This window comes from Lagopus muta, chromosome 1 (assembly GCF_023343835.1).
Source record: "Lagopus muta isolate bLagMut1 chromosome 1, bLagMut1 primary, whole genome shotgun sequence".
In the NCBI taxonomy this organism is placed as follows: domain Eukaryota; kingdom Metazoa; phylum Chordata; class Aves; order Galliformes; family Phasianidae; genus Lagopus; species Lagopus muta.
The window spans coordinates 98,848,005-98,863,069 of record NC_064433.1 but is presented as its reverse complement, the minus strand read 5'-3'; the positions used below and the strand labels follow the sequence as shown (position 1 = coordinate 98,863,069).

The 15,065-nt window shown below is 36.0% G+C and overlaps 1 protein-coding gene across 3 annotated transcripts in view; it reads right to left on the bottom strand.

Annotated features, from left to right (window-relative positions):
• Positions 1–2,993: 2,993 nt before the first annotated feature.
• CXADR (CXADR Ig-like cell adhesion molecule) overlaps positions 2,994–15,065 on the bottom strand; it is a 29,298-nt gene continuing 17,226 nt past the window's right edge. For 2 of the 3 annotated variants that reach the window (XM_048956559.1, XM_048956550.1), the window contains exons 6-7: positions 14,863–15,001; positions 12,391–14,523 (exon numbers count right to left, since the gene is read on the bottom strand). In XM_048956559.1, the coding sequence (XP_048812516.1) occupies positions 14,256–14,523; positions 14,863–15,001 (407 nt within the window). In that variant the 3' untranslated portion in view covers positions 12,391–14,255. Of the gene's footprint in view, positions 3,562–12,390; positions 14,524–14,862; positions 15,002–15,065 lie in introns of those variants that run through there. The other variant, XM_048956567.1, reaches the window with a different exon arrangement.

Here is a 15,065-nt window from a genome sequence, read left to right as displayed (position 1 = left end):
TCCAGTTCCCTGCTCAGAGCACCATTAGCAATGCTACTGAAAGAAGCTGCCCTGCCTTTCCTTCATTCTTTGATCCTCGTTTCCACTTTTGCATTGCCTCCTTCCCCTTTTATCAGCACAAATGCTGATGCAGTTGCCTTGTGAACTGAAAGGATGAACACATTCAAGTTAAAACTAAACTACACAGCATGTAAGTAATTTTAAACTAAATCTCATCTCTGATGTGGCTCACAGCAGCTGCAGCAGTGCTTATGCTGACAAAAGATTAGAGGTAGCCCAAGGACAGGAACGAAGAGCCAGGAGCAAAAAGGGCAGGGCCAATTCAGTCTGTAGCATGCTGAATTCTGCCACTTAAAACACGTGCTAGAGCTACAGTCTGGCTTTCTAATTTTTATGCAAATCATTGCAATGATATTAGTTCAGGCCTGGAAAGACTTGAAGGAATATGAAATTGCCTTGTGCTGGCATAGCTCATTTCTGAGCCTGCTGCAGCCACAGTGCCTGCTGTGCAAAGTTAGAATGGGAATCGGCCCTTGAACCACAGGAAAGTTCAGCTGGTAAAGGACCTGGCTCACCCTAAATCCTGGGCAGCACATCAGACAACATGGAGGCAGTCTGAACCCATGTAATCAACTTTGGTCTGAGATTGCAACACACAGTTTCCAAACTCAAACCTATAGATGTCTGTGACTGGAACATTTGTTAACAGCGAAGAGGAGGCCAGGAAGTGTGAGAACAAATGAGCACAGTGCTGTTTTTCACACGTCTGTAATTAGAGAAAGGCTGCTGAAAGAATTATACTGAAGTGGTCTGAACAAAATAGAATACAGGTTGATCCAAAGATATGTATTTGGTAAGACCTACAAATTAAGCAGTGATAGTGGAAAAGCACTGCAAGTTAGCTTCTCCATTTTGCAGTAAAGATGCAGGCTAGTAGTGAGTGTAGGCAACATTTAGGCTTATCCATTGGCCAGGTCAGCTAGCTTACACATGAAAACAGATTTCTGGATGTGGAAAGAGCAGAGCTGTCAAATAAGCACTGGTTGAACTTTTGTATGAAAAGCAAGCCCTGGCAAGGTCTCATTTAACACAGTTGGCACAGAAGTTCAGGTGTTTTCTCCATGTAAGATATTCCTGTGTGTTAGAAGGGATGAACGGTTGAAAACTTCCACCACAGCCAATTAAAAATGTCTACTGACATCTACAATAATTCATAAACAGCCAGCTGGTCACAACAGTCTATCTAGGCATGATCTGCAAGCTTTTATTGTACCTTCTAAACATGAATGTGACAGCAGATGGCGTGTAAGACTCAACCTTCAACCTCCCTGCCACATCAGACAGGCTTTCAAGCTTGTACCCAACTTACACCACGATAATAAATTAACTCTTGGCCATCTCACTGGGGCAGACTTCTGGACTGAACAGCTAGCATTCAGTACCTTTCAGAAGACTCTGCAATGGCCTACAGAAAGCTGATTAAGAACAGCTGTGCTGTGGATGAGGCATGGAAAAGTAGTTCTGCAGTTACTGGCTTTCTTGAAGAAAACATAAATGCAACACATTTAACTTCAAAAACAGTTATTTTTCTGTACTAAAAATACAAGCATATTAAAGTTAATTTAAACAGGAATTTCAGGACAAAAATTAATTCTTTTCTCTTATTCCTCCAAGGACAAACTTCGGTGCATGACATTTTTTCCTATTTTCCCCAAGTTCTTTTCACAAAACTTTTTTTTTTTTTTTTTTTTTTTTTTTAGATTGACATAATGCCTCACACACTAATTCCTACATTTCCCTACTCTACTAAAACACTAGCAATTAAGCACTTAAACATTGGCATTCACTGGGGAAGGAGGAGGAGGATGATACCTATTCATCTTGACACTGTAGTACAAAACTTAAATTTCACTTACAAATAACTGTCTTATGGATCATCAAATAATTGTTGCTTCTCAATCAGGTAACTCTCATACTGATCCCAACAGATTTTACCCTGATTAATTACCTGCCAGATTTGCTCACACAAGTTTAGGCAGCATGGAGTCAAAAGAGAGGATGAGAAATGTAACATTTAGCACAAAAGCAAGTGTTTCTAAAAGGCAAAGTATTTTTTCTGCAATTCTAACACTGAAATTAAATCAGATTTGGAATGACTTAAAAAAACATTGGCTACTCAAGCCTGTGACTTCTAAAACTCTTCCCTTTTTCTTACGAGAGTATTCTTATTTCCTGATGTTTTATTTTTTATGTGCAGTAACAAAGAGAATCATACAGATTTTTTGGTCAAAAGCATCTCAGAGATTATTGTAGAAGCAGGTATGCCCCTCTCAAAACCAGGACTAAAAATAATTTGATAAGAAGCACACTTTTTCAGTGCTATAACTGGCAGCTTCACCAATAAAGCATACAGTTACCTTCAGAGAAAAGCATAGCTGGTATCACCGGATTAAGATTTAAATTAGTAACTGCATATAACTGATTAAAAATAAAAACAGCAACCAAAAAAGAAAAAAAGCCAACCACACAGCAGAGAAAGGTGTTGATGATCAAAGACAGGTTTAAACTTGTCTACCCTCGTTGTTAATTCCTCAGTGCTGGAGAGTCCTTCAGCTTGCTCTGATTTACGTCGACTGTGTCAGTTATCAGAGGACAGTTATTAAATCTGCCCAAACATCAGTGGGGTAGAGGCTCCCACCTTTTTCATCTCAGTCATAACTTTTTAAAAAAAGAAGAAAGTGAATTATTAAGTTCCCAACCACACTATCAGTCTACAGTGATCTTCTATGGCTAGGCAGATTCTTATTACGAAATCTATACTCAAAGTTTCACATCACAGAAGGAAAAAAAATACTCTAATTAGCTTCTTTAAAGAAAGCACTCTTCTTTCCTCCAGTTTCCTGCAGGGAAAAGCTGAGAAGAAGAAGAATGAGACATTGTACAGACATGAATTACTACAACATCGGCATTAACAGATTATGCTGAAGCATGCCTTGACGTTCAAGTATATTTTATTAAGTATTATAAAATATATACAGTCTTAAAATACAGTGCATTTCAAACACAGATTCCAAGTCTTCGTTAGTATCACTACAGCATTGAATTGATGATGCACTTCCTATCGCATCAGCAGGACAGAAGGCTAGGGATAAACAAAACTACTCAAAGTTTAAAATCTTTTTCATTGCCCCACCACTTAAGGCTGTTATTTCTGCTACCTGGATTGATTCTGTGAACTCAACAAGTTTCTGAATTGACATGGAAGTGGGGCAGAGCGGAGTGATTGTGCGCGCTTTTCAAAACAGAACCACCACGAAAAATGTCTGTAAACTTGGCATTAAAAGTATTCTTTAACATATTTGGTACTTACAAAACTGAATACAGCCTGTTTTACAGTCTTGGATCTAAAGTGAGAAAAAGTACAAAACAAATAAAAAATAAAAAACCAGCACTTCATTTTGAACTTCGGTTTCACCATACTTGAAATTCATGCAAAAAATGATGTGTGTTTCTTCATGTTTATACCACTGTTATGTCACCAATCTTGTGTGCGATGTCAGACTATAAGAAAAAAAGAATATCATTAATCTAAATTAAAAATGGGCCAGGCAATTTAACATACAGCAATTAAATGCGTGATTCAGATAATGATCCAAATGATGGCCTTTCAGGTAAGAATTTATACCACTGTTCTACATAAAACAAGTGCAGTGGAGTAGCAAGCTAACAGTGTTTATTAGCTAACTTGAAAAGAAATGACTGAGTTTGCCAAGAACACACTTCAAGTCCACTCAAGTCAAGTGTCAGCAACAACTAATAGGATCACTCTTCACCTAGCTAATAATGCAATTTTAATTCATCACAAATTTTCCAGCATTTTCAACTAAGTTATTTGAAAATTCTCATCAATTTCCCAGCACTACAGTCATTTTGTAAAGTTTCTGGATAAGACTGCTGGGATGACTGTTTCTTCAGTTTCATCCCAGTAACTTGAACCGTCAAAGAATCACACACTTTTATTTACTGCTAAACACTCAAAAAAAATTTTTTTTTCAAAATATCCAGTGACACATCCAAACTCAATAAAAAATACTTAACAGTAAACAATATTCATTTTCAAGACACGATACACAAACCAGCTCTTCAACGTGTATACATCTGCTGCATTTACTAGAAAGATCTCATTTTCTTACTCCACCATTTCAACCTAGTAAGACCTTTTGTATTGCCACCCCAGTCCTCGCAGATGTTTAAAACATGCCTCAACTCCACCACTGTTCCTCTGTCAAATCTGTATTTATAAAGCTGACTCAAGCTATCTCTGTAACATCTTGTGCTCTTCCTCACAAACTGCCACATTTCAATTTCAAATACACTTTGAGTAAAACCTTCCAGGTGCATGCGATAATAAAAATGGATACCTTCAAAAACCGTGCTCGGAAGTATAATTCAAAGCAGTGCTCTACCATCTTATTCTGGTTGCAGTGTTCTACCCTCTTATTCTGATTACTGTTTCTAAATTGTTTTCAATTTTTTTTTTAAATGAGTAACTACATGCAACAGTGTGAGAAAGTAAATTTTCAGCATCATTTATCTACCATGCTCTCCATTTGGGAAGATACTGGCAATGTTACTTTTTTCTCCTGGAACTTATATCCCACTCCAACTTCATGCATCTGTCTGTCCTCAACTCTTGTACTGAGGGAACAAGAACACTGCCATCAGCCTGAAGTTGTATTTGATAGAATTAAATGATACTCTTAAGAGACATATTAATTGGAATTGTACACTGAATCAACAAGTACCCTTTACTGTCTGTATTTCTGTCCTTGCTATACAGCTAACACACATCCCTATTTCTGACCTTTGCCATCAACAGCTCTCAAAGAAGTAACTAATAATTAGTATTTCATTAGTAATAATTAATAATTAGAGGTAGTTAATAAACACATGCCTTCTAAAAAAAATAAGCTGCTCCCCTCACAACTCATCCTATCCCACTCTCCTGGAAAACCCTGAAAAAACAGCTCTCACATGTTTTATAAAGCTTGGTATCTATTCTCAAAGATAAAATGGGCATGCAAGTCGGGGCTTACATAATGATGGCTCTGCATCAAGTCTGTCCTGCTCACTCCCTTCCACAAATGAGTCTAAAGACAATTAACATGCCTGCATGTGAAAACAGAAGTCTGTTATGTGGCACACACAGACCAGCTTAGACAGAATGATAGTTTTTGATCCCCCGTTTGTTCAGAAGAAGTTGAAGGTAAAAATCAAATGCTTAGGAGAGCTGGAAGGGCAACATCAAACAAATACAACCTAATCCGCTTTCCCTTCTGTACTGTCCTGATACTTTCAGTCTTCATTTTCTTCTCCTCCTCATCTAAGTAAATCTTTATTTAAAAAAGAAAAAAAGAAAAATGCAGACTGGCAAATGAAGCTTTGCATGCAGCTAGGACTTATTCATGTAGCTGTGATAAAGCAACAACAGGAAAGAAAATCTCAGTCTGTCAGTTTAAGTATGTATGGCTAGTTTTGTTTTTGTTTTTTTTTTTTAAAGTAAGCAACGTGATGGACAAATCTAGTTCTAAAGTCTCTAGCAGTCCACAGAATTATCTCCATTCTCTGGGTGCCCTGTGCAGCTGGATCTAATAGCTGGCAAACCTGTTCCTGGCAGGCAGGTTGGAACTAGATAATCTTTAAGATCCTTTCCAACCCAAGCCATTCAGTGATTCTGAGATGTGAAAACTGATAAAAATAAGGAGATGTTCCCAGTGTTCAAAAAATGAGAAAAACAAATTACATGGCAAAGTAATGACATAGCCAGGACTTCAACTCTAATCCTCTACTTCCGTGCCTTGGAACTATTTTGTTATTGTCACTGCTGCAGGTGAGTGCACATCTGTTGGCCACATCACACATTAAAGATGTCCTATAGCTCCTTGCATGTTCAGCAATTTCCCCTCAGGAACAAACCATAAAGCCAGCAGCAAGTTAGCTTGCTAATATGGCTGTCACAGACACAGAATGTTGTCAGAATAAAATTCACATGTGTAATGTAATGACCCAATTTTCGCTGTCAGTTAATAGCCCTCTCAGAGTGCTGATTAAAATCCTAGCTTGCCCAGGTATAACCGAGGGCAAGAAAATTATGCTAATTTGGGGAAAACAGGGCTGCTCAGCACAAAGGCTCTAACACTGCTTTCAGCTCTTTCATCTAGACATAAAGTATTTTTGAAGGTTGTCTGAAGTTCAGCCCTGCCTACCCAAATCATCCAGTATTAAAAAAAGATATCATATTGGTATATCTTATTTAAATAATACCACTGAACTTCAAACAGCAACAATTTCAATTTTAAGATGTAATAATATTTAACTTCAATACCTTCCAATTAGGCAAGCCTAGCATGATCAGAACTGTATTTTTTTTAATTTATTTTATTTTACAAAAACCACACTTTTCATTGTCTTGCCTCTTAAAAAAATTCAACTGCTGTAATTAAAGAGGTCTGAAAAAACTTTTTTTCCCCTGAAAGGCCTGCAAATGAAGAAGCAATGCTGTTGACCTTAACTTCAGCCTTAGCAAAAACAGGTATTTCAAGGATCATCACTAAGCTCTGGTCCACAGTAGTCCATCAGGCTTCAGCAATTTTTATTTTTTTTTTGAAGTATAAGGAATGTAGCAAATTTGTACTTACAGCTTAGCAATAGGCTTTGTAAAGGTAACAGAAGTAGTATTTTGCATCAAAACTGTTAATATCTGTCAAATCCTATACTCATATCTCAGCTGCGCATTTCCTTTAATGATACCTGTACAGTTCACAGCTTTTTGTCAGATCTTATACAGAGAAATAAAGTTTCTTAATTGATGCAGATTGCAACAGTCACTTTCTTAATCTATATTCCTGAACAAACAATTAGAAAAATAACTGTAACACAGCATTCCTTAGCCATCAGTACAACTGTGCAGTGCCTTTTAGCACCAGCAAAAGGATTAAAGGCAGCTAACAGGTCAGCCACCAGAGGGCAATCGGTATTCTCAAACAGAAAATGGATTACTTTGGTCCAAAGTGCTCATACTTAGCCATATATATATATATATATATATATATACATACACATATATATATATACACACACATATATATATACGTATATATATATACACACATATATATATATTTTTTTTTGTAAGTCAGCTGGAGCAAGCATGGGAGAACAGAGCATTTTTCACGTTTTGCACTTCAAACATGTTGAGTTTTCTGTCTTACACAGGAATAACAAGGTAATTAAATTCAAATAAGTTCCATAAAGAAGTGACCTTCACCAAAACTCAAGTCTGAAACAAGGCATTGCAATTCTTAAGCAATTTCACATTATAGAATACAGGGACAAAATTAGGGCAACCCCAAACAGTCCACTTGAAGCTATTGGCACACAAGAAAAATCCCAGAGTACTCAAAGGCCACAAGAAACAGGTTAGACTACATTAACTGCAAGCTTAATTTTGTATTTCACAGCTCCTCCAAGCTTACATGAATTGTTTCTACTCTTGGAAGTATTGGAAGTGACATAAAAGGACATTCTATTTATTGGGCTAAACAGTACAGTGCTGGCAGCAAAAACATAAGCTTTTTGACAAGTTCTACAAAACACCAGCTGTGCCCCAGAGTTGCCATCTCATTCAGAAGTTGCAAGCCATTCAGGAATTTTTATGCATTATCTCCAGCTACCTTTACTTCTGGTTTAAGGGTAGCAGTTTCTCTCCTACTTGAACTTTTCTACAGGTAAGTAGAAATCTGTAGTAAAACTTTTTTTTTTTTTTTTTTTTAATCTTAATCTCCTATGCATAAGAATGGCACAGATCAAGTGTTTTGACTTCAGCAAGTAGTTTCTTATAAACGCTGTCCATTCACACGACTAGCAAGATGCTGCAAGTTGCTCCTGACAGCTGCAGAGACCTTGAACACTGAGAAAGGATGCTCTGCTGCACACTTCTGTGCAATTGAAGTATTATCAAGGAATATGAAATAAGGAGATCAAAAAGTACTCCTGGAAAGAAGTCTGTTACCCCTCAGCTACTTAGCTCAACTTCCACCCTGCCTGCCTGCCGCTTACAGAACCAAAGCTTCCAGCCCTGAGAAATGGGACAACTGTCATTGCATCACACAGTTTTCTGAGCTTCCCAGTGGACATACTGCCTCAAGAGGTTTTTCCCTGAAGAAAAAATTAGATTACTGAAAGTAAAAGGATGTGCTTTCAGATGTTAACATCTATTCTAATATTGCTGTTTTAAAATTGTTACATAATCAAATTACATAACCAACTTACTCAACTTGTTTGCAACGCTATCCCTTCCCTCCCACCTCCCACTCCCCCTAACACCATATCAAGATCTTTGGTACGAGCTAAAAAACTGCATTTTTTTCTAAATAATATGGCAGAAGTATCCTTCATCCAGTCAATACAACTGAAAACAAGCAAAAAAAAAAAAAAAGTTCAAGGACTATACTGATCCACAAAACAAAAAGAACCACCACCCAAAATACAGCTATCAGCTCTGCTACCTAATTATTAATTTTCTTACTCCAAGTTCCCTGGCCAACAAGGACAACTAGACAACTGAGGATTTAAGTATTCTAAGCAGCAGTACGTGAAGGTGGCACTGACTTATAGCGATATAAACTCATTACAGAATCCCTGTTTACAAAACTTCCCCTTCCCCAGAACTGAGTACTTGGGAATAGTCATTCATCAACTGAATTATGAATTTAAAAGATCTTGAGATCTGGAAAGATAGACAGTATTCTAGACAAGCTTCTCCCATTCATTCAATTCACTTTTGCTCCTTAATTAGCTATTTTCTTTAGAAGCAGTTCTGTTCTTTTGATTTTATGGATAAGAATTGTCATAGACAAAAAAGCAAGACTAAGTAGCTTGCATTAACTGCTTTCTAAAGTGATCTAGTAATTTCTTACCTACCAGTGTAACTACAGAGCCCCTCCACCTGCAAAGAAGTTTGAAATAGTAATCTCACAGTAAGTCCAAGCTTCGTGAAGAAACAAGACAGACCTTATAAAAAACATTACCCAAAGCATTGCCTGATTACATATGTAAAAACCACAGAAATTTTATGAAACTACCTAATAAGTGTCCTCTCTTCTTTTACAAGACTATCAAGGAAGGGCTAACTGTTTTGCTAGAATTCCCATATCCAGCTGGTCCTCTGATTCACAATTATCTGTTTCTATGTAAAATCACTGGAGCAGCTGAAGCACTGAAGTTTGAGAGAAAACTGCCAACCTGTGAAAGAACCGAAGCCTTGAAGTTAACAAGTTAAAAAGGTAGAGAAAGTTCTACAAAGAGCAACAACATACATCTTCATTTTTATCAGGTTTTCTTTTGTATTTAAGCAAATACCATAATTTGAAATACAAAAAAAAAAAAAAAAGGCTTCTACTCTTAGTAATACTCTTACTATTTAACAACTTCTGTTTGCATACACATTAAATAGATATAAGACATACACTAAGAAATGACAAGTACCTGGCACAGCACAGGTATGCATTATCATATGAAGATATGCATACATTAAATCTAAGTAATTTAGGCCTCCAGTGGTAAACGCAGAACATGATAATAACACAAACATTGTTCTTGCTAGGCTTTCTGTCCTGAGACTAAATGGAAGTGCCCAAGATGACACTAGAGAACTTGCATAAGTTAAATGATAAATTATCAGTTGGTTTGCAAGGTTAAGAGGTAGAGAATATTCCAGGCCAACTTCAGTTGATTTTTTTTTTTTTTTAAATAAAATTTGGTTGACAGCATAAAAACAAGCATTTTATCCAAACATTTTTAGTGTAAACATTCTTGTTTGAATTTTATAAGAATTTATTACATTCAGGAATACTTAGTTCTAGCTAAAATAACAGAGGACAAAAACTAAGATCCTTCCCATTTTATTGTTTCAGAATTTATTTAAACTGACCACTGCATTAGTGCACCTACAGTAAGAATTCTCATATAAACTGTAGGTTTTAAAATACTTATAAACAGTTTCATTTTCCTTTATTTTGAAATTAATGGGGGGGAAAGAAGCAATAAACGATTACTGCCAGTGTGGTATACACAGCCATATTTATTAGTTCACTTCTAATTACAGAAAGAAAGCTGAAGGCATACATAACTGCTGCTTTAGAATAAAGACAGACTACTGTTTTCTCCAACAGTTTTATTTCAAAAAGTACACAAGTCTGTCATGGAACTACAGCATTTTAAAATTTTGAGTTTGTTTTTACAGATTCACTCACAGTACTTGCATTGTATAATACCATTCCCTAAAAATGTGAATATAAAACCTCATATACTGAAATTCATATCAATATTCAAGTTCATGCTTTGTGCACGAGAAGTATAAAGCAATGTTGCAACATGTTGTATTCCGGGAAATGTTATTGCTCCAATTTCATTTGAGCTGTGTTGCACACCAGAGGACCAACACCCAAAGGGCCCTAGAAAGCACCTATCAAGTGTATAAAACAAGGTTCAAGTGATACAAATAGTATTGTGTCTTTAGACTACCACAGCGATCTAAAGTGATCTGGAATATACACAGTTAAGAGCAAAACTAAAAGGCTATCCTGGAAAACAGTAATATACAATATTCATTATTACAGAGACAGCTTGCAATTAACAAGTCTTATTTGTACTATTAAGCAGGAAGCATACATCTAATACAAACGTGACTATTAGAGTAGAGAAAGATGTATGCACTGTACATTTGCTCCAAAAGTCATCTTTTACACTTCCAACAAGGCATTTCTGTGCACTACATAGTTTAAAAAAAAAAAAAGTATTCTTTTTTAGGTAAGGAAGATTCGCATGATTATCTTTAAATATCCATTTTAGAAGTTTATGAAAAGGCTCGTAGTGTATGGACAAATGTTACATAACCTCTACAGTACTACAAGTCTAACACTATTCACACCATGCTAAAATTCAATGGTTTCTTCTACACTGTCATCCTTAACAAGCAAGTTCACAGTCATGGCATTATCTAGTAATTTCTTGAGCTCATTCAGACTATTTACATAATGATATCAAGCCTCCCTCCTCTATTTCTCTATTTTTTTTTCCTCTTTTTAAATAACATGAGACAGTAAAAATGCCACCTTCTAACTGGTATATCAGCTGCCGTTACCTCCCACAGAAGTTCTGTTAGCAGGTTTATCTGTATCATTGGACACCTCGTGATTTCTCAGTTCGTGTCCTACACAGCTAAAAATTGCTGCTAAACTACGGTAACTGCTTTTGAGAATTATAATGCAGTGTTGAATTGTAATTATGAATCCACTGACTGAAGAAATCATTTATAATAGTGCTATTATGTTGCTGTAGTGTTTTATTCATTCAAAAAGGCATGATGAGAGCAACTTGAGGGAAAGCTTACCCCAAGTCAGAGGTTCTTTATTTCAGATACGGACTATGTCAGATTCCATTCTTTTTATTTTCCATTCCAGTACATAAATAGACAGACACTGCCAAGGCTACTAAGCCCAACAGCTAGGCTCTTAGGGCATATCATGCTGTCCTTTCATTCTGTCAATTTATTGTTTTGTGCAATCTGACAGAGCATTAAAGTATGTGTAAACTCCAATCTGTATGTTTGAGTGAGATAACTACTCTTGAGTGTCCCAGGGCTTACCTGATGGAAAGCATGGATTCACAGGGCAAAAAAAAAAAAAGAAAAAAAGAAAAAAAGAAAAAAAGAAAAGAAAAAAGCCACACCTAATCTCACATATGTCCATAGATGGCTAAGAACTAAGTTCTGTAGGTTTGCTGCCTGCAAAGGTCTTAGGTCTCTAGCTATTTCTCAGTCTGTGACTCAGGTCTAGTTCTAGTACTCAGCTTTTATTTATGATCCAAATAACCACACCCTTTCATTTAGGAAAGGCCTTAGTTTCAAGATAAACAATCAGATTATGATTAAAATATCCTAAAGTCTCTTCTATCATAGTAATTGGATGCAAAAAGATGTCTCCTCATTTATTGTTCTTCACAAGCATGTGTTTGGCACAGTTTCTAAACCTATTATTCACCACACAAGTGAGAGTCAATCATCCATCTAATTAGTACAACTGAACAGTTTTCAGGAATATAAACACTTACATTGTAATTATCAATTGAAGGAGTAACTCACATTTTGAAATACAGAACAATACAGAGAGCCACTGAAATCACATCCAAAAAACAGGCAAGAAGAGGTATAAATAGTACATAAGAATCAAGAAATCAGATCACAGTGTCATGTTTTAAAAATTGTACCATCATCTAAGCACCTGTCCAAACAGTAAATTTAGGCACCAGAAATTTCATAAAAACTGAAGATACAATCAGGCAAAGTTTATTGAAAAGGCACACATGAAAGATAAAAAGTCCGATCTCTAACAGTATAAGTTTACAATCTAAAAAAGTTCCAAATGTGTAAAATTGTTAAGTCTAGAACACTTAGTAGCCATTCAAGTATCTAAATTCAGTATGAAGGGTATGTTTTCTACATTAACAGAGCCAACCAAAAATTGTGCATCTAACTACACAAAAGACAATTATTTAATAGAAAGTCAAATAACTTACAGATCTAATTAACCAGCTACAAGAAAGCAGAACACGAAGCCTAGAAGTTTGAGGAATTCTTATCTCACACTGCTGCTACATACAAACACTCCTAATACCTTTCAACAGGCTCTTCAAATATTTTCTTCATCAACCTCTGTGCCACATACTATATTCATTTAGAGTTTTCCAAACTAACGGGTAATTCAACATCTTTACCTAGAATAAGCTGAAGGGATTCCTCCCTACACTCCCAAGCACAAGATGAGAAAGAGGTTAGTAAATAGGAAGTAAAAATAAAAAAACCAAAGATTCAAACAGCATTTAACTTTAAATCTAGCTGTTACAGATATACAATATCACTCATCAGAAACTATCAATTACCTTTAAGTAGGTGTGCAATTAAGATCAGGAATTATTCTATTTCTCCTGTAATGTTTTAAGTTTGCATGGCTTTTTTTTTTTTTTTTTTTAAATTAACTCTTCAAACATTACGTTCCTATCAACAACTCTGGGTAACTATGTTCTCTTAGACTCTGGTTGTATGAAGCTCTTGCTGATGAGAATTCTAAACATCTATTAAGAATATTTAGGGTTATTGAACAGACAAGTGAGGAAGTGAATTCCTTGCAAATTCACACTAAGATGCATCATTCTCTTTAGACTACCTATTGCTTACCTGAACCTGGAAAAGATTTTTCTGAAGTGATGTTAGAGCAAGAGCAACTATCAAATACCAGTTACTTAATAGCTTTAATAAAGCCCCATGAAACTTCTAGGTACTTGGTTTAGGAAAAGAACACTGCCTTAGAATCTAAGGCAGACTTTGGAAAACGTGAGATACAGCAGATAAGACCTGCAGAGGTGCATGTTCACTCTGACAATGTAACAGTTGAGCTATAGATTTGAGAACTCAGATACCACTAGTAACAAACTGATAAAACTTGTTTACATAGGATAAATTAGTTATCTGACACTGCTAGAACTAGTTATTGCAGTAAAATTCTGATTGCAAGGAGCTTGCAAAATCTCCTTTCACATTTCTACTCTCTGTGACTTTAAACTCAGAAGAGATTCATTAAATTAACTGAACCAACCAAATGACTGGCAGTCCCTGAGATACTAACTCAGGAAACACTCCAGACAAACATTACCAATTTAAAGAACTGCATAAATCCTCTGAGTTTGAGCAGAATTCAAATTCATCCTCAGTATTTCAGCCCCACTGAAAGTTCATCAGACAGTGGCCAAATTAAAATAGTCCTGTTACTCCAAGATTGAGAATAAAGCTTCAAGAACTGAGGAACTTCACAGTCTACATATGAAACAGTTTTGTTACTTCTCAGTTGTGTTGCTCTTTCAGATTCTGAAAACTGCACATCAGCTAATAGTGTCTCTTCAGTAAGCCACCAGAAATCCAAACCTGATATTTTAGGAACTTTCACACTTTCAATAGTTCAGCTGTTACACCCTAATAAGTTCAAAATTAAAAATGAAAATTGGTGGCTTTTCAAACCTACACATTTTCTTCAAGGAAAATTGCATGCCATTGTTTAAATGAGGGTTGGAATACTGTAGTTCTCTCTAATACTTACAACAAACACTTAAAAAAAAAAACAAACAGGTCTTAAATTAATATTTCATACTATGGACCCATCTTTGCTTTGTGCTGGAATCATCACAGGGACAGCTCCCATTCTACTTAAATTAGGTGCAGCTACCTTTGAAGATGCAATGGTTTGGTTTTGACCAGAAGCACGTTCAAAGTCTTCACTTGGAACCTGGCTATATGGAGTTTTGGAGTATCCTTCCATATTTGAGGGAGACATTGAACCCAGAGAAGAACGATTGCTGCCTATGTAGCTGCGCGCTGTTGAACTGCGACTTTTTGGAGGCAGAACATCTTCTCTGAAAGAAAAGAGAGAACAGTTGCACAACAAGAGTTCAGTCACTATTACTACTATGCAGCAGCTTACATAATAACGTTTCCATTTGTTTCTTTTCATTCTGACTCAGCAGACAAAAATGTTGTTTGTTAAAAAAAAAAAAAAAAAGAAAGTTCTCGTTTTCTTTAAGATCTTTACTGAAAGTAGGTAGACTTGACTACCTACACCATATTCAAAACAAGTTCTCAGATAAATTGTTAGTGTTTTAATAAATTTACCAGATTGAAACAGAAAAGACACTTGCAGAAAGACACTTAGAAGTTAATTTTCAAGCAGTACCTCAAGGTAGGCATGTCATTACCTGATTTCATGATGTACTTCTTTCTCATATTTCTTCTCTCTATGCTTCTTACAGCAACAGAAGACAAGAAAAGCCAATAAGGCAAGGCCCAACAGAGTTCCCAGAATAGCTCCAGCAATTACACCAGCTGTATTTATAGCTAGAATAGATAAATTACAATAGCATTTAAACATCAAACTTAATCTATCAGTTGAAATAAAGGT